The 23,279-nt window shown below is 40.0% G+C and overlaps 3 protein-coding genes across 3 annotated transcripts; all 3 read right to left on the bottom strand.

Moving 5' to 3' along the window:
* Positions 1–1,909: 1,909 nt before the first annotated feature.
* Positions 1,910–7,327, bottom strand: si:dkey-222h21.11. Its single transcript, XM_009295973.5, has 6 exons — positions 7,237–7,327; positions 4,149–5,957; positions 3,893–4,066; positions 3,655–3,807; positions 3,372–3,418; positions 1,910–3,280 (listed from the first exon to the last, which is right to left on the bottom strand). The coding sequence occupies exons 2-6, from the start codon at positions 5,900–5,902 to the stop codon at positions 2,751–2,753; spliced, it is 2,658 nt and encodes an 885-aa protein (XP_009294248.2). The 5' UTR covers positions 5,903–5,957; positions 7,237–7,327; the 3' UTR covers positions 1,910–2,750.
* A 5,534-nt stretch (positions 7,328–12,861) lies between these two features.
* On the bottom strand, positions 12,862–18,959 carry si:ch211-15j1.1. Its single transcript, XM_021477861.3, has 7 exons — positions 18,923–18,959; positions 17,522–17,718; positions 15,214–17,079; positions 14,953–15,126; positions 14,699–14,872; positions 13,602–13,648; positions 12,862–13,523 (listed from the first exon to the last, which is right to left on the bottom strand). The coding sequence occupies exons 2-7, from the start codon at positions 17,674–17,676 to the stop codon at positions 12,973–12,975; spliced, it is 2,967 nt and encodes a 988-aa protein (XP_021333536.1). The 5' UTR covers positions 17,677–17,718; positions 18,923–18,959; the 3' UTR covers positions 12,862–12,972.
* Positions 18,960–19,427: 468 nt separating this feature from the next.
* LOC137495359 (stonustoxin subunit beta-like) lies at positions 19,428–23,225 on the bottom strand. The gene is made up of 3 exons (XM_073908371.1): positions 23,051–23,225; positions 21,081–21,127; positions 19,428–20,912 (listed from the first exon to the last, which is right to left on the bottom strand). The coding sequence occupies exons 1-3, from the start codon at positions 23,209–23,211 to the stop codon at positions 20,320–20,322; spliced, it is 801 nt and encodes a 266-aa protein (XP_073764472.1). The 5' UTR covers positions 23,212–23,225; the 3' UTR covers positions 19,428–20,319.
* Between the last annotated feature and the right edge of the window lie 54 nt (positions 23,226–23,279).

The following is a 23,279-nucleotide window of genomic DNA, read 5'->3' as shown; positions in this document are numbered from 1 at the left end:
ATTCATATGAATGCGACAGACCGGAAATGTGCAACAAATTTAGCATTTCCCACTATTTTTGAAGCTGAGACACATTCTCTCAGTTTAAAACTAAATTACAGACAAATCTCTTTAGCAAAACATACACAGTGCATCCTATAACAATACACGCTATATCCTGTAATGCAAATCCTCTCTTTTGCTTTTTGTTCCTGCTCTGAAATGTCCATACAGGCATTGTTGATTTAGTTGCTTTGTAGACACAAGATTGGGCAAACACAGGTAGCAGGTTTTCACTTATCTTCTTTTATTCTTTTGAAATAGACACAAACAAGCCTGAAACACTCGAAATACACTTAAATACAAGAGCAAATTAACCACTAAACAGGTTATTAAAATAACATTGCAAACATGAGTTAAGACAGAAACCAGAGACATCATTTATTTGCTCTTGTTCAAGTTGCCTTTCATTGCTTGGAAAACTTGCTGATGCATTAAATGTGAGCCCTGCCCTGAAAATCTAACATCAGCAATTCACATGCAAGCACATTATATTTAAATGATGCCTATTCACACTTAGATACTGTTTGACAACTTGTTAGCAAGTTAGCAGGTTTGGCATGCTGTCCCGGGAGAGAACCCTGAGCTCGGAGATAGTTGAGCCCAGGGCTCCCGCCACGTCCATAAAGCATGTGAGGGGAGTACGAGGTCAGGTGTTCTCGAGAGCTCCCCTCGGCAAAAGAGGAAAGGAGGAGAAGGGGTGGATGGGGGGTTTCTTCGGAAACGAAGATAAGGGAGTAGATCTTAGCTAGGTTATTTATAGTGAGTTTGGATCAATCTGATTGGCTAACCAATGAGTGTAGATGAGTGGCCGGCTGCAGTCAATCATATCACGTGCTCCTCTAGAAATTAGTTTGTGAAACTTCATTTAAAGAGCCCTTGTTATGTTTTTTTTGAAAATGAGCTTCCATGCCGTGTGAAAACATCCTGCTGAGGGTTAAACCTGATAGTACAACGTGTATACAAGTACTCAAGTTCTCAATTAAAGATTAGACCAAGTCATTTGAATGATTTATCAAGATCTTGTCTCTTTAGCCATTTCATTGTGACACCTGAACAAGTGTTACATGCGCAGACTTGGGAAAACTCAAATCCTCTTACTCTCAAACACTATAGCAGATTGCTGGGGGATATAACTGATCATGACGTGAAAATGAGTGATTACTGAGATACCTAAAGATGAGGGTGTGAGGAAAATAAAAATTAAATAAAGTTCATTTTCACAACAATATCTCTTTATAGCAACATAGGCTCATTCTGAAAACGTAACCCTATATACCTTTTTGGAGATCGAGAATTATGTAGCCCGAAATACGTATGGCTGAATTTTGTTTTAAAAACGAACGCTATGGGGTGGTATGATGCCATTCCTTTTCGCATTTACCAGCTGACTGCTTACCTCGGTGTGGATGGCTTTCCCGCTGTTACCAGTTTGTCCAGTTAGCTCGATGTGTTTGTCGGTGGACTTGAGATGCAGAGAGGAGTTGACCACAAAAATGAGGTTTGAGTCTGGCAAAAAACGGTTCCAGAAAGGAGGTCAAATAAACAAGTAAATAACATGGTGAGACTGTGGTAAAATCTAAAAAAACGTGGTAAAAATCAGGCAAGGGCTTTTATTTTTCTGGATTGCTTTATAAAGCTGTTGGTTGAGTTTAGGTAAGTCTGTCAATCGGTGCTTTTTAAAACACTATTGGTTGGATTTATACACAGTAGCGTGTGTATGAAAATAAAACAATTTTAAAAACTGCAAAAAAAAAAAATTAAATAAATAAAAAACTGCAAAAAATAAAAATAAAAAAAACTTAGCTCCTGGGACGTATTTGGTGCTCTCAAGAAATGTATATAAAGGTACGTTTTCAGAAGCCTGGATTGCATTATAACCAACCTTTTGCTGTGTTCCTGTCATTTTATTGATGACTTCAACAGTATAAAGCAAGCTTTTTTATTAAAAAAAGAATCAGCACCAAAAACTACCAATGTATGGCACTGTCAGTACACAGTTTACATTGACCCGTTTCATCGTCTGGATCACAACCTGTAAATGTGAATTTAACAGTTGCCTCTTTGTTATTATATCTCTCTAGTTAACTCTTTAAGGGGCTATTCACATATCACATCTAAAACCACATGAAACATACAAAGTGTGTAGCCGCTAGTTTAAACCCGGTTCTGTGCTCGAGATCCTTTGCCGTTTGTCTTTGTCCTTCATCAACTGTTCTTAAACACCAGACACAGAAAGCACCGATTTAACTTTCATTTCAACGGTTTGATCCTTGCCAAGAACACACCTCAGCTGCGCAATTTTCAAAATAGTTCAACTTTTGCAGCAGTATGGATCAATACTGAATGAATGTTATTGTCATTACTTGGGGTTATGTTAAGAGCAATATGCTGGTGTTTAACTGCATTGCTTTAATGATTTCCTGCATTGGCCTCACACATATGCCTGCTGATAAACTGTGGTGGACCAATCACAACAGACTCATTGAGTCAATGAACCAATCACCGCAGATTAGCATCATGGAAAAAAATAAATGAATCGCTGAACAAATCAACTGAGAGTCATCTGTATAATTAGATAACAGTAAAAGCATGTTATAAGACAATGAAGGTGTTTTTGGACCTTGCGTGCATATCAGAATGTTAATAACAGGTGAAATATTGACCTTTTTTTATATGTTGTATGTCTCTGAATTGCTTTGAAGTGTTTGTTAAATCTGACACAGAGACACTGAAGCTTCAGGATAAATCCCAAATCCTGTATAGAGCTCTTTAGTGAATGTGGTGTTGAATGTGTGTATGTGTGTGAGTGTGTTTGTGTCAGAGACACTGTAAAAAGACAGAGAGCCAGATGGCACATCCACATACACTCCTACTCTATTGGTACAAGCTGAAGGAGCAATAATATCAGCGCTCTTATTATTGTGCCAGACTGTGTAAATCGTATCACAGCTGTACAGACTCCAAGAGTTTTCATTGAGCCCAAACCAAGAGTCAAGCCCACTTTTCCTGTCGATGGCTTTATAAGCCACCCCAATATGACCAGAGCCGCTCCATTTCACTTCCCAGTAACAGCGTCCAGTCAGAGGCTCTCTACACAGAACCTGCTCATTGATCTTAAATCTCTCTGGATGATCAGGATACGGCTGAGGATCTGTCACATTTCTGGCCTCTCTGTTCTTTTCAGACAGAACAAGATGAGTGTGTGCTGTGTTTGGATCCAGAGTGAGAACACAGGCATCTGAACACAAGAGCACAGATCACATCATCTATAGCATCATTTAATATACATAGGTGTGTGAGTGTGTGTGTGAGAGAGAGAAAGAACTTACATTTTCTTAGGCCTGGTGTGATCCTAAAATGTCCTCCATGATCCAAACTATACAGAGACGAAAACATAAGTAAATGAATAAATAAATATTACGCTAAAAATTTAGATAAAGTAGAACTAGTATCCAACTAGTATCTATATAGTACTATCTAACTACTATCTAACTAGTATCCTTGACCCTATCTAGCTTCAGTTGGCAACTAGTCTTGTGCTACAATTTATATATGCAAAAACACCCTTCTAATGTGACCCATTATGTACAGACAAATGAATATTCGACTTACTTGAGTTTCTGCAGTGTGTGTTGGAGCAGCTGGACTCCTGATTGTCCTGGGTGATTGTAGCTCAGATCCAGCTCTCTCAGGTGTGAGGGGTTTGAACTCAGAGCTGAAGATAGAAAACCACAGCCTTCCTCTGTCACCATACAGCCAGACAACCTGCAGACACAGACCAGAGTGCAAATTATAATATAGTATAGAATCCATAACTTTAAATAATAATTACTAAACATGAAAGTCTCACCTCAGTATCTCCAGCTGACAGTTTGGACTCTTCAGTCCATCAGAGAGCAGCTTCACTCCTGAATCCTGCAGGTCATTGTTACTCAGGTCCAGCTCTCTCAGGACACAGTTTGAGGATTGAAGAACTGACGACACAATTTCACAATCCTGAGCAGAGAGATTACAGCCAGCAAGACTGAAAGAAGAGCAGAACAAGGGAATTTAATACAAGGTAAATATATGCAAGAAACAACAGAGTAGCACAAATAATCACTCACAGAGCTCTTGTGCAGTTGCTGACGGCTGGTATCAGTCTTCTTCTGCCCTCATCTGATGTGTTGTATTTCTGGAGCTCCAGCTCATCCAGCACCTCCTCTGACATCTGAAGCATGTAGGCGATTGTTGAGCAGTGAGCAGGAGAGAGTTTCTTCTCTGACTGTTTGTCTGATTTCACAAACTCCTGAATCTCTCTGGACAGAGTCTGATCTTTCACTTCCAGCAGACAGAGGAACAGATTGATGGATCTTTCAGTGGAGAGTCCATGTCCATCTCTGATCTTCTCTTTAATGTACTGTGTGCTTCTCCTGATGCTCTCTGAGCTCTTCTCTGTGTGTGTCAGTAGATCCTGGAAGAGTCTCTGATTGGACTCCAGTGAGACGCCCAGCAGGAACCGCAGGAACAGACCCAGATGCCCGTTCTCACTCTCAATGGATTTATTTATAATTCTTTTCTGCAAATCATGCAGTGAATCTAAACTTGCCTCTGTGGAGCAGGTTATGTGGTAGTAAAACACATGGAAAGCAGCGAGGAACTCCTGGAAGCTCAGATGGATGAAGCTGTAGACTTTCCTCTGGTGAATCACAGATTCCTCCTTAAAGATCTCAGTGCAAATCCCAGAATACACTGAGGCGTCAGAGACGTCTACGCCGCTCTCAATCAGGTCCTCCTCATAGAACATCACATTGCCCTTCATCAGCTGTCTGAAAGCCACTTCAGCAAGTTTGACAATCACTTCTCTGTTGGACTGCAGGAGTTTCTCTGGATCTCTCTCTTCATACTTCTGATTCCTCATGTTGATCTGAATCAGCAGGAAGTGGATGTACATTTCAGTCAGAGTTTGAGGGATTTCTGCACTCAGATCTTCTTCCAGGAGCTTCTGAAGCACAGTGGATGAGATCCAGCAGAAGACGGGTATGTGGCACATGATGTGGAGGCTTCTTGCTCTTCTGATGTGTGAGATGATTCTGCTGGCTTGATGCTGCTCACTGATTCTCTTCCTGAAATATTCCTCCTTCTGAGGCTCAGTGAATCCCTGAATTTCTGTCAGACGCTTGATGTATTTGGAGGGGATCTGATTGGCTGCTGCTGGTCTGGAGGTGATCCAGATGAGAGCAGAGGGAAGCAGCTCTCCTTTCATCAGCTTTGACATCAACACAGCCACTGATGAAGTCTCAGTCACATCACAAACTTTCTGAGCGTCTGAAAACATCAGTGTGATTCTGCTTTCATCCAGACCATCAAAGATGAACACAACTTTACACTCCTCATAAATCTTGGGCTCCAGATCTTCAAGTTCAGGATGAAAGTCCAGCAGAAGTGTGTGAAGACTGTACTGATGATCTCTGATCAAGTTCAGCTCTCGAAATGGAAGCACAAACATGAAATCTACATCCTGATTGGCTTTTCCCTCGGCCCAGTCCAGAATGAACTTTTGCACAGAGACGGTTTTTCCGATTCCAGCGATGCCTTTAGTAAGAACAGTCTTGATTTGCTCTTTCTCCTCTTTAAAGATGTCATTGCAGTAGATTGGAGTGTGTTGGGAGTGTTTTGTTCTGGCTGTTTTCTCCATCTGTAAAACCTCATGTTCTTCATTCACTCCTTCACTCTCTCCCTCTATGATGTACAGCTGGGTGTAGATCCGGTTCAGGTGGGTTCCAGTCTCTTTTACTTCGATTCCTTCAAATAATCTCTCATACTTATTTTTCAGGCTGGTTTTGTGCTGATTTTTAATTCTCTGTAACATATTATCCATTGCTTTGACTCCAATTGTTCTCTTCTACCTGAAGTCGAAAGTTGCTGGTTCAAAACTAGAAAAAACAGACAACACAGTTTCTCAAATATCTACATTCAAGCCATTGGACATGATGACATAACTATTGGTCATAGTTAGAGATGCAAGAAATAAGTTGATTTGGATCATCATGACCCACAGTTTGGCACATGTAATGAAGGCTTGTGTATGCATTCAGTGTAAAGCTGTACTATTAATGAGTAAAAGATCAGGCATTGAATGAGGGTCATTTGCCTATGCTTATTAACCCTTTGATTCATTACAGACAAATCTGAGTTTGATCAAGAAAGAGATTCAGTCTTTTAGCCAGTATTATTTATTAGCGACCAACAATCAAAACAGAAGTATTGGGAAAACAGTTCATAGTTCAGATACAAACACTGATGTTTATGGTAAATATCAGTACCGATCTGCCCTATACACTGACTACACAAGGTCATAGGCTCCCACTCTTCAATATTAGTCAAATCCCATCCTTTTCCACCCCACACTATCACCTCCATAGGACCCCAGAGAGCCGATAATCCAACACAATCTCATGGCAGTTCGTAACTTTTTCATTTAGTGGCTAATTTGTATAAATTCGTACGATCTAATTCGTACAATTTAGTACGATTTGCTTATCCCCCAATGATGGTTGGAGTTAGGTGCCATGCCTCCTTTTTAAAATCGTATCATTTCGTATGACTGAAATCGTACGAATTCATACGAATTAGCCACTAAACTGGCAAAACGTAAAATACTTGAGATCAGGCTGGATAAACACATCTGGCAAAGATTAAAATCAGTGTTTAAAGCAACTTGAAGCTCAAAATAAAAGTTGAAAGACAACCGGCCATCATAAATGTGTCACTGAATAATACTTCAATAATGATACCTCTGGTATTAAAACATGAAGGTTTCATGACTGAGGTTTTGAATCATAACTTGACACGGAGACTAAATAAATGAATATGTGTTGTTGTAGAAGATTATAACATAAATCTACACATTTAGCATTATCAACAACAGCAGCAAAGATTATTTTAACAGTTTTGAACATTTTACCATTTATTTTTATTCAGCTGCTTATTTCTTGATTTCTTTTTTAATTTAAAGTATATTTAACACATAAAGCATAAAAGTGAACGTCAACACTTCCCTCAGTTTATTTGGTTTACTCTAAGGATTAACTAAATAAATGACTCGCATTTAGAATCAAAAGAAAAGAATCAGAGGAATAAATAAATTCATTTTAAAAATCAGCTCATTTGTATAAGACGTGATTAAATGAAGAATAAACTGTTTGCACTTACCACAGAATGTGTGTCTGACAGGTTTACTGCTCCATTAAGGTTTGAAGTACAAACAGAATGGCATCGTTTCATTATCTCGCTTACACTGTCCTGTTTGAGGTGTGTCTTCTTTCTTTTTAAACCGGACATGAGAATCTAACCTGCTCCCTCTAAAGGCACTGAGCATCATCACAGGTTCAACAGCACTGCAGGGCTCACTATCAGGTCTCTAGTTAAAAAAAAAATGCAGAAGAAATGATTTCATACATCTTTGCTGATTATTCCCTCATATGTACACTTCTTGATCTATATGTTGTTTTTCTGCAATGTTGTTTTAACATCCTACCAGTGTCAAAATCTATTCATGTTACTCTGTTTTACTTCTTTAATATTCATCAACTCAAATTCACTTGTGATTTTATTTTTCCATTTAATCAGTCAGAATATATATCAGTAAACCATTTATGTACAGTTGGTCTATAAAACATTATTTGGCCAAATTTCATTCATTCATTCATTCATTCATTCATTCATCTTCTGCCGCTTTTCCGGGGCCGGGTCGCGGGGGCAGCAGTCTTAGGAGAGAACCCCAGACTTCCCTATCTCCAGACACTTCCTCCAGCTCCTCCGGGGGGATCCCGAGGCGTTCCCAGGCCAACCGAGAGACATAGTCCAAATTTCATGTTCTTCTTTAATGTTGTTTAACGGCATAACAGTATACTCTATCATATTTGCAAGCCTATTTAACTTAACATGGAGAAATAATGCTAAATATTACATATTCAATGCAAGAACTCATTCAGTGTTGGGGAGAGTGGAGACACTTTTTGCATTTCCTTCAGTTTCTCAGAGGGAGTTTTTTGTGGAAACCCCCCTATAGCGCACGTGTTTGGACTGTGGGGGAAACCGGAGCACCATAAGGAAACCCACGCCAACACCGGGAGAACATGCAAACTCCACACAAAAAACGCCAACTGACCCAGCTGGGACTCGAACCAGCAACATTCTTGCTGTGAGGCGACAGTGCTAACCAGGCTTTTTTCTCAGTAGTACTCTTTCTCTCCTTTTTTTCTTTTTAAAAATTAAACAAACCATAATATTGAGATGATGACCCATCTTGCTAGAATTTCCAACTTTCTTTAAGTTATTGTAAAAGAAGCTTTTTTTTACTCATGAATGATCATCAATACTTTTATAAACAGAAACAAACAAACAGGGTCACGTGGTAACACTCAGAGGGAATGTTACACCAAAATGCAAGCATAATATTGAGTGGTAAAGACAGAGATGATGGGAGATAATCATAAATGGACCCTTTTCACATTTCCTGGTTTCTCACAGAGTACAGTGAACGTGAGAATACAACAAATAAACAATCCTATTCACTGAAATATCAAAAGAAAAATGTGTCAATGGTGTTATCAAACCTAGTGTCAGACTTACAACAGCAGCCAGAAGAGAGAATAATGTCAAATTTACTGTCCTGTCCCATAGGCGCTGCACTACAATTGTATCGCACAAGCGGGAATTTTGTTGTTTGATGCAAAGATGATACATACATGAATACATATAAAGTGGAGGAATAAGAATTGAACCCGTCACTTTTTTCTCAGGAAAAATATTTCTAAAGGTGTCTTTGACATGGAATTTTCACCAGATGTTGGTAACAACCAAAGAAAGCCAAATATGCAAAGAAAACAAATCTAATGAGTTTACAAATTAAGTTCTGTGTAACAAAATGCAATGACAAAGAGAAAAGTATTGAACACGTGAAAAAAGGGAGGTGTGGTTTGGCAGTGAAAGCCCAGACAGCAGCTGAAATCTCTCAGTAGTTCTTCAGCAAGCCTCTGCCCTTCCTCTGTGTAAATGAACATCAGCTGCTTCACTCCAACATCTACATTAGCAGGAGGATGAAGATGACACCAGCAAGACAATGAACTAAGGAGACTCTCAAGTGCTTTCAGAGAAAGAGAATCAAGCTGCAGAATGGCCCAGCCAATCACCTAACCTGAATCCAATAGAGAATACAGAATAAGGCTCAGATTTGATAGACGAGATCCACAGAAGCAACTCGCACCTGAGCAATGCATGAGGCTTCATTCTTCATATGAGAGGCGTCTTTAAGGTGCGGCACCAAAAAACACTTTTAGACAAAGTATTAAATGCATTTCAGTAGTTTAGCACTTTCTCCTTGTGTCGTTCCATTCCTATTGTACAGAACTCATTTTCAGGTTTTATTTTTGTCTTTATATTGTTTGGGTTTTTACCAAAACTATCTTCAATTCCATGTCAACAGCTCCTTTACAAATATTATTCCCAGGAAAAAAAAAACACGTCATGTCGAATACTTATTTCTCCCACCATGAATGTACATACATTTAAACAAATATATATATAAATATTAAAAACTTTCGAGAACTTAAGATGCTTTTATAATGGTCTTGTGAAAAGGTCCATTCAAGATTTCACACTCAGCTAATGATTTATCATAAAAGAGGAAAGATTGAGCCCAGGTAGATCTCAAAAACTCTCCAGCTGAAGAAGTAAAGGTGAACTACTTTGAGAAGGAAAGATACTGATGCAGGGAGCTAGATAAAGTGCCTGCTTTGCATAATCTGTTACGCATGATGCATATCTTTGGACGGTGGGAGGAAACTGGAGAATCCAGGGAAAACCCATGCGGACACGGAGAGAACATACAAACTCTGCACAGAAACACCCACCGGCCCGGCAAGGACCAGAGCCTGCAGTGTTCTTGCTGTGGGGCAACAGTACTAACCACTGGCTTGCCGTGCCGCCCAATCAATGAGAAAGAAAAAAAAAGCGAGGAAGGGGAAATTCTTCCAGAGGAAGATAAATGTGGACTGAAGACTGTGGTTGTATATAGTAACAATATGATAATATATGCTTAGATAATGTGGGACTCTATGTGGTAAATCATAAGTGTGCGATCCTCTCGAAATCAGGTTATAAATAAACCCCACGTATTCTTATAAGCCACAGAATGGTGTCGTTCCACCCTTTCGCTTTCACTTACCTGTAAGGTGTGTTGTGTTTGTTTTTAAACCGGATATGTGAAAAACAAACAAGCTCTATCCTCTACTGTGTTTACCTGTTTAGAAATGGATCTTCTAAAGTGGTAAATGCTTCACTTCTCTTAGAGAATTTTCCAAACTCATTTAAAACTGCAGTTGTTAAACCCCTCTTGAAGAAGAGCAAACTGGATAACACCCTATTGAGCAATTACAGGCCAATCTCAAATCTCCCTTTCATTGGCAAAATCATTAAAAAATTTGTTTTCAACCAGGTTGACAAGTTCTTAAACTTCAAGGGGTGTTTAAACAATTATAAGTCTGGTTTCAGAGCACATCACAGTACAGAGAGCGCTCTTATAAAGATAATCAATGATATACGCCTAAATACAGATTCAGGTAAAATAACAGTGCTGGTATTGTTGGATCTCAGTGCTGCATTTGACACTGTCCATCACAGCATACATGTGGATAGGCTGGAAAACTGGGTTGGGCTGTCTGGCACGGTCCTCAAATGGCTTAGATCTTACCTTGAAGTAGGTTACTGTGTCAGTATAGGTGACCATAGCTCGAGGTGGACACCCATGACGTGTGGAGTTCCACAAGGCTCGATTCTGGCACCTCTCCTGTTCAACCTTTACATGCTCCCTCTGAACCAAATAATGACCAAATCTCCTACCACAGCTCTGCTGATGACACTCAGATCTACCTAGCCTTACTGGCTAATGACTACAGCCCCATTGACACCCTTTGACAGTGCATTGATGAAATGAACAGTTGGATGTGCCAAAATTATCTTCATTTAAACAAAGAGAAAACTGCAGTGATTGCGTTTGGGAACAGAGATGAGCTTCTCAAGGTGGAGAAAGGTCAAACAACAAAAAATAAGATCAAGAATCTTGGTGTGACTCTGGAGTCAGTTTCAGTAGTCATGTCAAAGCAGTCAGTAAATCAGCATACTATCATCTCAAAAACATTGCAGGAATCAGATGCTTTGTTTCCAGTGAAGACTTGAGAAACTTGTTCATGCTTTCATCAGCAGCAGGGTGGATTACTGTAATGGACTCCTCACTGACCCTCCCAAGACACAGTTGCAGCTCATCCAGAATGCTGCGGCCAGGATTCTGACCAGAACCAGGAAATCAGAGCACATCACACCTGTCCTCAGGTCTTTACACTGGCTCCCAGTTACAGGTTGTCAAGTATGTTCTGAAAAGGTGTGAGGCTGGTGGTATTTTAGCTAAGAAAGTTCTGTGCATACCCCAACCATGGGAGGAATCTTTTATATATTATATATTCTTTACTTTAAAGTATTACTACTTGTCCATAAATCACTAAATGGCCTAGGACCTTAATACATTACAGATCACTCAGATCTTTTGGATCATTTAAACTAAAAACTCCAAGAGTGAATCAGCTTCAGCTACTAACAGCGCCCCCCACTGCTGGAATCATCTTCCAGAAATGATCAGATGTGCTCCAACATTAGGCGCATTCAAATCAAGTCTGAACACACATCTGTTTAGCTGAGCCTTTACTGAATGAGCACCATGCTACGTCAGTATGTTTTTCTCTTTTTTCATTCTTTTACAACCTGTTTAACACATTAAATCTGTTTTTAATCATTTTTATTGTTTGTTTTTATTTTCTTACACTTGTCTCTTTTATTTCTGTTCATGTAAAGCACTTTGAATTGCCACTGTGTATGACATGTGCTATAGATATAAACTTGCCTTGCCTATGCAGATGTTCACTATAATTGTTTTTGCACAGCAAACACATGTACTGTAACTTAATTAAAATGAGAACAAAAATTACACAGTAAAATTATTTCATATATATATATATATATATATATATATATATATATATATATATATATATATATATATTTTTTTTTTTTTTACTCAAAAAAGACTTCTTAATTTTACAAGACATCATAATACATTTTACAAAGCATCCCTTGCATTTTGTGCTAGGGTGATTCTTCGACTGAGGGCACTTTTAGATAGTTGGTTATATCTTTAAAAATACATATAGAATTTTGGTCAAATTCCTTTTTCTTTTTTAACCTCACAATTAATTTCCCAGAGATGGGTTGCTGCTGGAAGGGCATCCACTGCATAAAAACGTGCTGGATAAGTTGGCGGTTCATTCCGCTGTGGTGACCCTGGATTAATAAAGGGACTAACCCGACAACAAAATGAATTAATAAACCTCACAATTAAACCCCTTTAAACATATCTTTGTGAATTCTTCATTTTTCAACCTCTGTATATGTGTCAAAATCACTGTTTTCTTCTTGTAACTATAATAATAAAAATAAAGTTTAAAAATTATATCTTATATGGTAGCTGATAACATAGTGGAATGGAATCAGGAAAAAATCATAGGGGCGACACAGTGGCACAGTGGTTAGCACTGTGGCCTTACAGCAAGAAGGTCGCTGGTTCGAGTCCCGGCTGGGTCAGTTGGTGTTTCTGTGTGAAGTTTGCATGTTCTCCCCATGTTGGCAAAGGTTTCTTCCGAGTGCTCCGGTTTCCCCCAGAGTCCACACACATACACTACTCTATAGGGGAATTGAGCAAACTAAATTGGCCGTAGTGTATGGTGGTTCATTCCGCTGTGGCGACCCCTGATTAAAAAACGGACTAAGCCGAAAAGAAAATAACAGAAACTGCCTGTGGTTTTGTGTGTAATTGGGGTTTTGGGGTTAGGTTGGAACTTAGGGAGGAACTTCAGCAGGTTTAACAGGACACAGAGACACCGAAGATCCAGGATAAACCTTAAATCCAGCATAGAGCTCTTCAGTGAATGTGGTGTTGAATGTGTGTATGTGTGTGAGTGTGTTTGTGTCAGAGACACTGTAGAAAGACAGACAGCCGGACGGCACGTCCACATACACTCCCACTCTATTAGTACGAGATGAAGGACCAAATACATCAACGCTCTTATTATTGTCCCAGACAGAGTAAACCTCATCACTGCAGTACAGACACCAGGAGTGTTCATTATGTCCAAAACAACAGTCAAATCCACTTTTCCTGCCAATTCCTTTATACGCCACCGCTACAAGACCAGAGCCGCTCCATTTTACCTCCCAGTAACAGCGTCCAGTCAGAGTCTCTCTACACAGAACCTGCTCCTGTTGATCAAATCTGTCTGGATGATCAGGATACGGCTGAGGATCTGTCACAATACTTGCTTTCCTGTTCTCCTCAGACAGCTGGAGCTGAGTATGTGCTGTGATTGGATCCAGTGTGAGAAAACAGGCATCTGAAGACAAAGAGAGAAATCAGATGAATCAATTATGGATTATGCACAGAAATTATGTCTGTATTTGTGTGTGCTTACATTTTCTCAATCCAGATGTGATCCTGAAATGTCCTCCATGGTCCAAACTGAAAATTACAAAAACATACAGACAGACATTAAAATGACATGACCTATGATACTATGTGCATATGTAGTGGTGTCCCCTTCTTAGAGAAATATTTCCATCCCTACCCCCACACACTCTTTTTTTCAAGGGCCAAGGGGAAGATGTAGGGTTATAAAGTAGAATTGGGATTGGGCTCAATTGACCCAGCAAAACCCTGTCCCCCTTTTCACTCTCCAATGTGCTTTCACTATGCCTTGGCACTCCCCTACAAATCTGTGCTACAGCTGAAGTGTGTTTAGATTATTTGAATGTGATAAAAAAATGAAACAAATTGATTCCCTAACACATAATTTACAAACAAATGCAAAAATATAGGCCTAGCCTTCTTGGTACCTGCTTGTAAGGCCTGAATGAGCACACTATTACAATGATTCATGTTTAGCGCTGGTGTTTCTACACTATGCCTGGTTAGTCTAGCTGTTCTGCTTGTCTGAGAAAGTTGAGCGCTGTGACGGGGGCACAGAATATCAGCATGATTGGCCAGATCGCCTGTCAATTCTGTCTTTTTTAATTTTTTTATTTGGATCAACATGCCAAGGCACCTGCAAATCTTGTTGATCAGATTCAAGACAGTTGTGAAGAGATGATGCCAACTCTGCAAGGACATCAGTAACAGCACAAACTCTTGATTAATAGACACATCATGTTCTTTCTTATTGTATTGATCAGCTAACCTCATGAAAAATACCTATCTGTGCATAGGCGAACATGGTATTTCTATTAATATCATCTTTTTGACAAACAAAATCACCATGAGACTCACAAAACTAGTTCTCACTGAGACATCTACCCAATTCATCATCTTCAACAAACACTCTGACACCCCAGACCCTCCCTATTCTTCATCTTCAACACACACACTTGCACATCGCCCTTACTCTTAATCTTCAACTCAGACTCGGACATTTCCCTGTTCTTCATCATCAACACACACTGGGACTGTCTACTGAGTTAAGGAGAATTTACAATCTAATGCAAAACCATATAATTGTCTGACTGCCCAACTTACTTGAGTTTCTGCAGTGTGTAGTGTGGATCCTCCAGTGTGTGTTGGAGCAGCTGGACTCCTGATTGTCCTGGGTGATTGTAGCTCAGATCCAGCTCTCTCAGGTGTGAGGGGTTTGAACTCAGAGCTGAAGATAGAAAACCACAGCCTTCCTCTGTCACCATACAGCCAGACAACCTGCAGACACAGACCAGAGTGCAAATTATAATATAGAATCTGTAACTTTAAATAATCATGACTCGACAGGAAAGTCTCACCTCAGTATCTCCAGCTGACAGTTTGGACTCTTCAGTCCATCAGAGAGCAGCTTCACTCCTGAATCCTGCAGGTCATTGTTACTCAGGTCCAGCTCTCTCAGGACACAGTTTGAGGATTGAAGAACTGACGACACAATTTCACAATCCTGAGCAGAGAGATTACAGCCAGCAAGACTGGAAGAAGAGGAGAACAAATGAGAATTGAAAACAAACTAAATGTGCACAAGAAACTAAAGAAGTAACACTGGATTAGACACTCACAGAGCTCTTGTGCAGTTGCTGACGGCTGGTATCAGTCTTCTTCTGCCCTCATCTGATGTGTTGTATTTCTGGAGCTCCAGCTCATCCAGCACCTCCTCTGACATCTGAAGCATGTAGGCGATTGTTGAGCAGTGAGCAGGAGAGAGTTTCTTCTCTGACTGTTTGTCTGATTTCACAAACTCCTGAATCTCTCTGGACAGAGTCTGATCTTTCACTTCCAGCAGACAGAGGAACAGATTGATGGATCTTTCAGTGGAGAGTCCATGTCCATCTCTGATCTTCTCTTTAATGTACTGTGTGCTTCTCCTGATGCTCTCTGAGCTCTTCTCTGTGTGTGTCAGTAGATCCTGGAAGAGTCTCTGATTGGACTCCAGTGAGACGCCCAGCAGGAACCGCAGGAACAGATCCAGACGCCCATTCTCACTCTCAATGGCTTTATCTACTGCTCTTCTTTGTAAATCATGCAGTGAATCAAAACATGCCTCTGTGGAGCAGGTTATGTGGTAGTAAAACACATAGAAAGCAGCGAGGAACTCCTGAATGCTGAGATGGGTGAAGCTGTAAACTTTCCTCTGCTGAATCACAGATTCCTCCTTAAAGATCTCAGTGCAAATCCCAGAATACACTGAGGCGTCAGAGACGCCTACGCCGCTCTCAATCAGGTCCTCCTCATAGAACATCACATTGCCCTTCATCAGCTGTCTGAAAGCCACTTCAGCAAGTTTGACAATCACTTCTCTGTTGGACTGCAGGAGTTTCTCTGGATCTCTCTCTTCATACTTCTGATTCCTCATGTTGATCTGAATCAGCAGGAAGTGGATGTACATTTCAGTCAGAGTTTGAGGGATTTCTGCACTCAGATCTTCTTCCAGGAGCTTCTGAAGCACAGTGGATGAGATCCAGCAGAAGACGGGTATGTGGCACATGATGTGGAGGCTTCTTGCTCTTCTGATGTGTGAGATGATTCTGCTGGCTTGATGCTGCTCACTGATTCTCTTCCTGAAATATTCCTCCTTCTGAGGCTCAGTGAATCCCTGAATTTCTGTCAGACGCTTGATGTATTTGGAGGGGATCTGATTGGCTGCTGCTGGTCTGGAGGTGATCCAGATGAGAGCAGAGGGAAGCAGCTCTCCTTTCATCAGCTTTGACATCAACACAGCCACTGATGAAGTCTCAGTCACATCACAAACTTTCTGAGCGTCTGAAAACATCAGTGTGATTCTGCTTTCATCCAGACCATCAAAGATGAACACAACTTTACACTCCTCATAAATCTTGGGCTCCAGATCTTCAAGTTCAGGATGAAAGTCCAGCAGAAGTGTGTGAAGACTGTACTGATGATCTCTGATCAAGTTCAGCTCTCGAAATGGAAGCACAAACATGAAATCTACATCCTGATTGGCTTTTCCCTCGGCCCAGTCCAGAATGAACTTCTGCACAGAGACGGTTTTTCCGATTCCAGCGATGCCTTTAGTAAGAACAGTCTTGATTTGCTCTTTCTCCTCTTTAAAGATGTCATTGCAGTAGATTGGAGTGTGTTGGGAGTGTTTTGTTCTGGCTGTTTTCTCCATCTGTAAAACCTCATGTTCTTCATTCACTCCTTCACTCTCTCCCTCTAGGATGTACAGCTGGGTGTAGATCCGGTTCAGCAGGGTTTGATTCTCATGGAGTTTGACTCCTTCAAATAATCTCTCATATTTGTGCTTCATGCTGGTTTTGTGCTTGTTTTTAATTTTCTCTAACATATTGTCTTCTGATTTTAATCCAATTTTTTTCATTTCAGGTGGGGTGATGGATCGGTTACTCATTACAGATACACAGCTGGACTCTTTAAACTCTAAATGCTGTCCCTTTCTCTTGCTGTTGCTGATAGGACACAAATTAAAAAAACATTTTTTTACACAATTAAATCTTAAATGCTCTTCTCATCTATGTGTATTTATTAACAAATAAGGAACCATGTGATAAGTGATAAAACAGTGGGGTACAAACTGGAATTGAAATAAATGTAAGAAATAGTTTGACATGTTTATTTAAATTTTTATATATAGAGAAACGAGCTGCATTAACCCTTTCACATGCAAGTTTTAAATACTCATGCTGTTGTCAGAATTTTTGCAGTTGAAGATGTGTACTTTAAACATGCTAATCGCACCGGTGTGATTGTACGTGTGAAAGGGACCCCTTTCACACATGCAATCACACCGGTGTGATTAGCATGACCAGAAAGGAATTAGTTCATAGAAATTAGTTGTGTGATTTTATCCTTTGTGAAAATTAACTTCAGACAATATGACCAGTGTCTTACTTGGGGTCAGAGGTCACCGATGCATCACTGAGGTCAGGAGGATACACCATGGACCAATCACTCTTCATAGACACACAGCTTGATTCAGGAGGTGGATAGCTCATTTCAGAAGCAGATTCCTCATCCTCATCCTCATTCTTCTTTTGAAGACTCATTTTAGTGTTCACCTTCTTGTATTTTCTGAGAGTATTGAAACACTGACAGACATATTGATGTGGAAACACAAGAGCTCTGTTGTTACAATGACCTTAATGTGGATGTCACAGCCGTATAATAATTCCAACCCATATGAACAAAGAAACAAAGGTCAATAGTAGGTGTTTTCCATACGGTTTGCTTCAGTTTTTGATTTCAGGGTCAGATTTCAGTGCAGTTTGGAATATGATATGTTTAGTAAAATCAACAGGACACTGTCTAATAAAAAAAAGACAAACTCTATAAGCAAAAGCACGAATCAGTACGATATAGAGACACAAGCAAAACAAACAGAGGTTTTCAGGTAGAGAAACTGAATAATATAGTCAAATATAACACTGCATCCTGTGCATAATCTTTTTAAATATTAAATGTTAAATATTAAATTATTTAATTTTTGTATATGTTTATTAACCCTTTGATGCATTACAGACAAATCTGTGTTTGATCAAGGAACAGTTTCAGTATTTTGCCTAGTAATATCTCTAATATACAAACACAGAAATACTGACGAAACAGTTCATAGTTCAGATACAAACACTGATGTTTATAGTAAATATCATTACCGATCTGCCCTATACACTGACTACACAAGGTCAAGGCTCTTCAATACCAGTCAAATCCCATCCTTTTCCAACCCTCTCCACCACACCACCACCTCCCTTGGTCCCCTGAGAGCTGAAAATCACCTCTGGTTGAGATTAAAATCAGTGTTTAAAGCAACTTGAAGCTCAAAATAAAAGTTGGAAAACAACCGGCCATCATAAACATGTCACTGAATAATTATTTAATAATGATACATCTGGTATTAAAATATTCAGGTTTATGACTGAGGTTTTAAATCATAACTTGATATGGAGACCTAAAAAAAAATATGTGTTGTTCTAGAATATTATAACATAAATCTACACATTTAGCATTATCAACAACAGTAGCAAAGATTATTTTAACAGTTTTGAATATTTTACTATTTATTTTTATTCATATTTTATTTTTAATTTAAAGTATATTATTAAACACATAAAAAATAAAGAATGAACGTCAACACTTCCCTCAGTTTATTTGGTTTACTCTAAGGATTAACTAAATATATGACTCGCATTTAGAATCAAAATAAAAGAATCAGAGGAATAAATAAATGCATTTTAAAAATCAGCTCATTTGTACATGACGTGATTAAATAAAGAATAAACTGTTTGCACTTACCACAGAATGTGTGTCTGACAGGTTTACTGCTCCATTAAGGTTTGAAGTACAAACAGAATGGCATCGTTTCATTATCTTGTTTGAGGTGTGTCTTCTTTCTTTTTAAACCGGACATAAAAATCAGTCTAATCTGCTCCACCTAGTGGCACTGAGCATCATCACAGGTTCAACAGCACTGCAGGGCTCACTATCAGGTCTCAATTTATTTTAAACTTCATTGAAAAGACAAGAAATGCAGAAGAAATGATTTCATACATCTTTCCTGATTATTCTCTCATATGTACACTTCTTGAACTATATGTTGTTTTTCTGCAATGTTGTTTTAACGTCTTACCAGGGTCAAAATCTATTCATGTTACTCTGTTTTACTTCTTTAATATTCATCAACTCAAATTCACTTGTGATTTTCTTTTTTCCATTTAATCAGTCTGAATATATATCAGTAAACCATTTATGTGCAGTGGGTTTATAAAACATTATTTGGCCAAATTTCATGTTCTTCTTTAATGTTGTTTAATGGCATTACAGTTTACTCTATATTATTTGCAAGCCTATTTAGCTTAACACGGAGACATAATGCTAAAGATTACATATTTAATGCAAGAGGAGAGTGGAGACACTGTTTCCATTTCCTTTAGTTTTTCATAGAGAGTTTTTTGTGGAAACCCCAAACTTTAATAAAATAAATCCCCATATCTATCAGACACCCACCCACACTCCTTTAATATGTTTGCATATGATAATATATGCAGGATTTAAACTTGAACAGACTGAGTGAGTTGCTGCTACTGACCCTGAGAAGGGGGATGTTAGCAACATCATTCATTCATTAATTTTCCGTCTGCTTACTCCCTTTTTTCACCAGGGTTTACCACAGCGGAATGAACCGCCAACTTATCCAGCATATGTTTTACGCAGCGGATGCCCTTCCAGCTGCAACCCAGTAATGGGAAACACCAATACACTCTCAGATGCACACACACATACACTACTTGGTTCATCAATTCCCCTATAGCGCATGTGTTTGGACTGTGTGGTAAATCGGAGCACCCAGAGGAAACCCACGCCAACACGGGGAGAACATGCAAACTCCATACAAAAAAACACCAACTGAGCCAGCCGGGACTAGAACCAGCGACTTTCCTGCTGTGAGGCCACAGTGCTAATCATTGAGCCGCCGTGTCACCGCTGCAACATCATTCAATACAATGTATTTCAATTAAAAATAAACATTCTACAACATCAGGTTGGATTTTTTAACAGAATAAATGTTAAATTGGCCACATAAATACAGACTAGTGAAAAAAACAAGCAACAACCATGTTTTGGTCAATTATCAGGCCTACAACAAATATAAAAAAATATATATTTCACTGAAAATCCACACTTCACCTTTACTAAACTACACTTTGAACAAACGTGTGTAGCTCTGTGTTTGTGATGTCGCAATCGTCTCCCCCAGCTGTTTTTTCAATCTGACACAGAGCGAGTGAGGAATCAAACACTCTGAACCCAGCGTAGAGGTCTTCAGTAAATGTGGTGTTAAATGTGTGTAAGTGTGTGAGTGTATCAGAGACACTGTAGAAGGATAGAGAGCCGGACGACACGTCCACATACACTCCTACTCTATTAGACAGTGGTGTAGAGGTAGATAAGCTAGTGCTCACATTATTGTGCCAGACAGTGAATCCATTAGCAGAGCAGAACAGACTCCAGGATTTATCACTGAATCCAAACCGACAATCAGTCACTACATTTCTGGCCATTTCTTTATACGACACTGCTATATGACCCCAGCTGCTCCATTCAGCCTCCCAGTAACAGCGTCCAGTCAGAATCTCTCTACACAGAACCTGAGGATGGCGCTCAAATCTCTCTGGATGATCAGGATATGCCTGACGCTCCTCCACATATGTGATCTTCCTGTTCTCCTCGGATATCTGGAGTTGATTGTGCGCTGTGTTTGGATCCAGCGTAAGCTCAACTGCATCTGAACACAAGAAGAGGGTATGAGATGACAATTACAGCTGTACACCAATTAAAATGTACTTTAAGCCTGACACCACTGATTATACATGAGCATAAGTTGGACAAATCATGCATGCAAATACAGTGCACATAAAGAAAGACAGAGTGAAAAAGGGCAGAAATGGCCTACATTTTCTCAGTCCTGGGGTGATTCGGAAATATGCAGCATGGTCCAAACTAGAAAGGAACAATGAATCACAAATGAATAATGGCTAATGATAAATGTTTAACAATGCATTGCCAAAAGTTCTGGGACATCTTCCTCTAGATCCACACAAACTTCAATGGCATCACAGTCCTAATCCATAGGATTTAATAAGCATGGATCGACCTTTGCAGCTATATTAACTTCCTCTCTTCTCCGAAAGCTTTCCATAAAGTTTAGCAGTGTGCTTATGAGAACTTCTGACCATTGTTGACCTTCTATATTCTTACAGAAGGGCATTTGTCGAGGTTAGGAACTGATGTTGGACAAGAAGGCACAGTTCAGAGTCTCCAAATCTACCTAAATGTTTTCGGGTTGAGGTCATGACTCTGAGGTGAGATCCAGTCCAGTCCTCCAAACCAAAAACACTCACGAAATCTGTTCTCACAAATTTGGGAGCATAAGTTTGTTAAACTAATGGCCCTACCCCAACCCCTAAAAAACAAGCCCACATAATCACATCATCATTTCCAACTGGGCATACTCATCCCGAGGTCTTCCGATTATGCAGAGTCACTGATTGGATCCAAGACCAGCGACGAGATGATCCCAAGGTGTCCATATCCGGGACCAGGCCGTATCCTGAGCAGCTGCTGCTGCGTTGTTGGTCATGGGGGAGTGGAGAGTATGAGACTGATTCCACTGACGCTCCAGGGACAGACGAGTCTTCGCTGAGGCCAGCTTCCAGCCTCCACTGCTGAGACTGCAGCTTTGCACAAGACTGTTGGCCAGCGGAGAAATTAAAATGGTCGTGCCCAACAGAGTCTGGTTCTCTCAAGAATTTTTTTTCTTCAGTCTCCTATTGGTGAAGTTTTTTTTTTCCCTCTCTGCTGTCGCCACTAGCTTGCATGGTTCAGGATCTGAAAAGCTACTCAAAAATGAATTTGCTCTTCAGTGTTTGGACCCTCAGTAATGGACTCTCATAACCCCCTCGACCAAACATTACACTTGACACAATTCAGTCAGGCAAGTCTCATTCTTTAGACACTAACCAAACCCAGACTTGTCCATCAAACGATGCTCAGGAGTCAAATGCGATCTCTTTACACCAGGGGTCACCAATCTCAGTCCTGGAGGGCCGGTGTCCCTGCAGGGTTTATCTCCAACTTGCCTCTACACACCTGCCAGGATGTTTCAAGTATACCTAGTAAGACCTTGATTAGCTTGTTCAGGTGTGTTTGATTAGGGTTGGAGCTAAAATCTGCAGGACACCAGCCCTCCAGGAGCAAATTTGGTGACCACTGCTTTAAACCATTGCATCCAACAGTTTTCTGTGCACTTGATGATGATGTATGGCAGGGGTCACCAATCTCGATCCTTGAGTCCTCTCGGAGGTCCTCTCGGTCACCACACCGTCCTGGGTGTTTCAAGTATACCTAGTAACACCTTGATTAGCTTGTTCAGGTGTGTTTGAAAATCTGCAGGACATTGGCCCTCTAGGAACAAGTTTGGTGACCACTAAGGCAGCTTCTCGCTCCAGGAAACCCAGTCCTGGAGCTCTTTGAGCTTGTCTGAAGGCCACTTAATGGTTGGAGGTCTGTAATACTGTGTGCCTCAGCAAACATTGACCCCGCTCTGCGATTTTATGTGGCCTACCACTTTGTGGCTCAGTTGATGCTGCTTCCTTTTTCTTCCAGTTTGTTATATTACCACTAACAGTTGTGAGTGGAATATTAAGTAGTGATCTCACAAATAGACTTTTACTAATGTTGGTAGAAGCATCTGCATGCCTAGTGCTTGGTTTTATACGCCTGTCGCTATGGAAGTGATTGGAATACCTGAATTTAATGATTTTAAAGGTGTCCCAAAGATGTAGGCAACATATATACTTGTATATAATTAAGTACGATTAAAAGCACATTTCTAGAATAGCATTCCCTGACAGCCCCACATACTTGAGTATCTGCAGTGTGTAGTGTGGATCCTCCAGTGTGTGTTGGAGCAGCTGGACTCCTGATTGTCCTGGGTGATTGTAGCTCAGATCCAGCTCTCTCAGGTGTGAGGGGTTTGAACTCAGAGCTGAAGATAGAAAACCACAGCCTTCCTCTGTCACCATACAGCCAGACAACCTGCACACACAAACACTGGGGTTCAAATTTTAAGACAGTATTGAATCTGAAGCTT

This window comes from Danio rerio, chromosome 1 (assembly GCF_049306965.1).
Source record: "Danio rerio strain Tuebingen ecotype United States chromosome 1, GRCz12tu, whole genome shotgun sequence".
NCBI classification, from domain to species: Eukaryota; Metazoa; Chordata; class Actinopteri; order Cypriniformes; family Danionidae; genus Danio; species Danio rerio.
Note: the sequence above shows the minus strand (reverse complement) of the source record. Positions and strands in the feature narration are given on the sequence as shown.

Coding starts and splice junctions, on each gene's coding strand:
- si:dkey-222h21.11 (XM_009295973.5), bottom strand. CDS start 5,902: ATGGATAATATGTTACAGAGAATTAAAAATCAGCACAAAACCAGCCTG. Junction 4,067..4,148: donor AGCAACTGCACAAGAGCTCT/GTGAGTGATTAT, acceptor CTCTTCTTTCAG/TCTTGCTGGCTGTAATCTCT. Junction 3,419..3,654: donor CACACACTGCAGAAACTCAA/GTAAGTCGAATA, acceptor GTCTCTGTATAG/TTTGGATCATGGAGGACATT.
- si:ch211-15j1.1 (XM_021477861.3), bottom strand. CDS start 17,676: ATGAGTCTTCAAAAGAAGAATGAGGATGAGGATGAGGAATCTGCTTCT. Junction 17,080..17,521: donor TCGGTGACCTCTGACCCCAA/GTAAGACACTGG, acceptor GTGTCCTATCAG/CAACAGCAAGAGAAAGGGAC. Junction 13,524..13,601: donor CACATCTGGATTGAGAAAAT/GTAAGCACACAC, acceptor CTTTGTCTTCAG/ATGCCTGTTTTCTCACACTG.
- LOC137495359 (XM_073908371.1), bottom strand. CDS start 23,211: ATGGTGACAGAGGAAGGCTGTGGTTTTCTATCTTCAGCTCTGAGTTCA. Junction 21,128..23,050: donor TACACACTGCAGATACTCAA/GTATGTGGGGCT, acceptor GTTCCTTTCTAG/TTTGGACCATGCTGCATATT. Junction 20,913..21,080: donor CACCCCAGGACTGAGAAAAT/GTAGGCCATTTC, acceptor TCTTGTGTTCAG/ATGCAGTTGAGCTTACGCTG.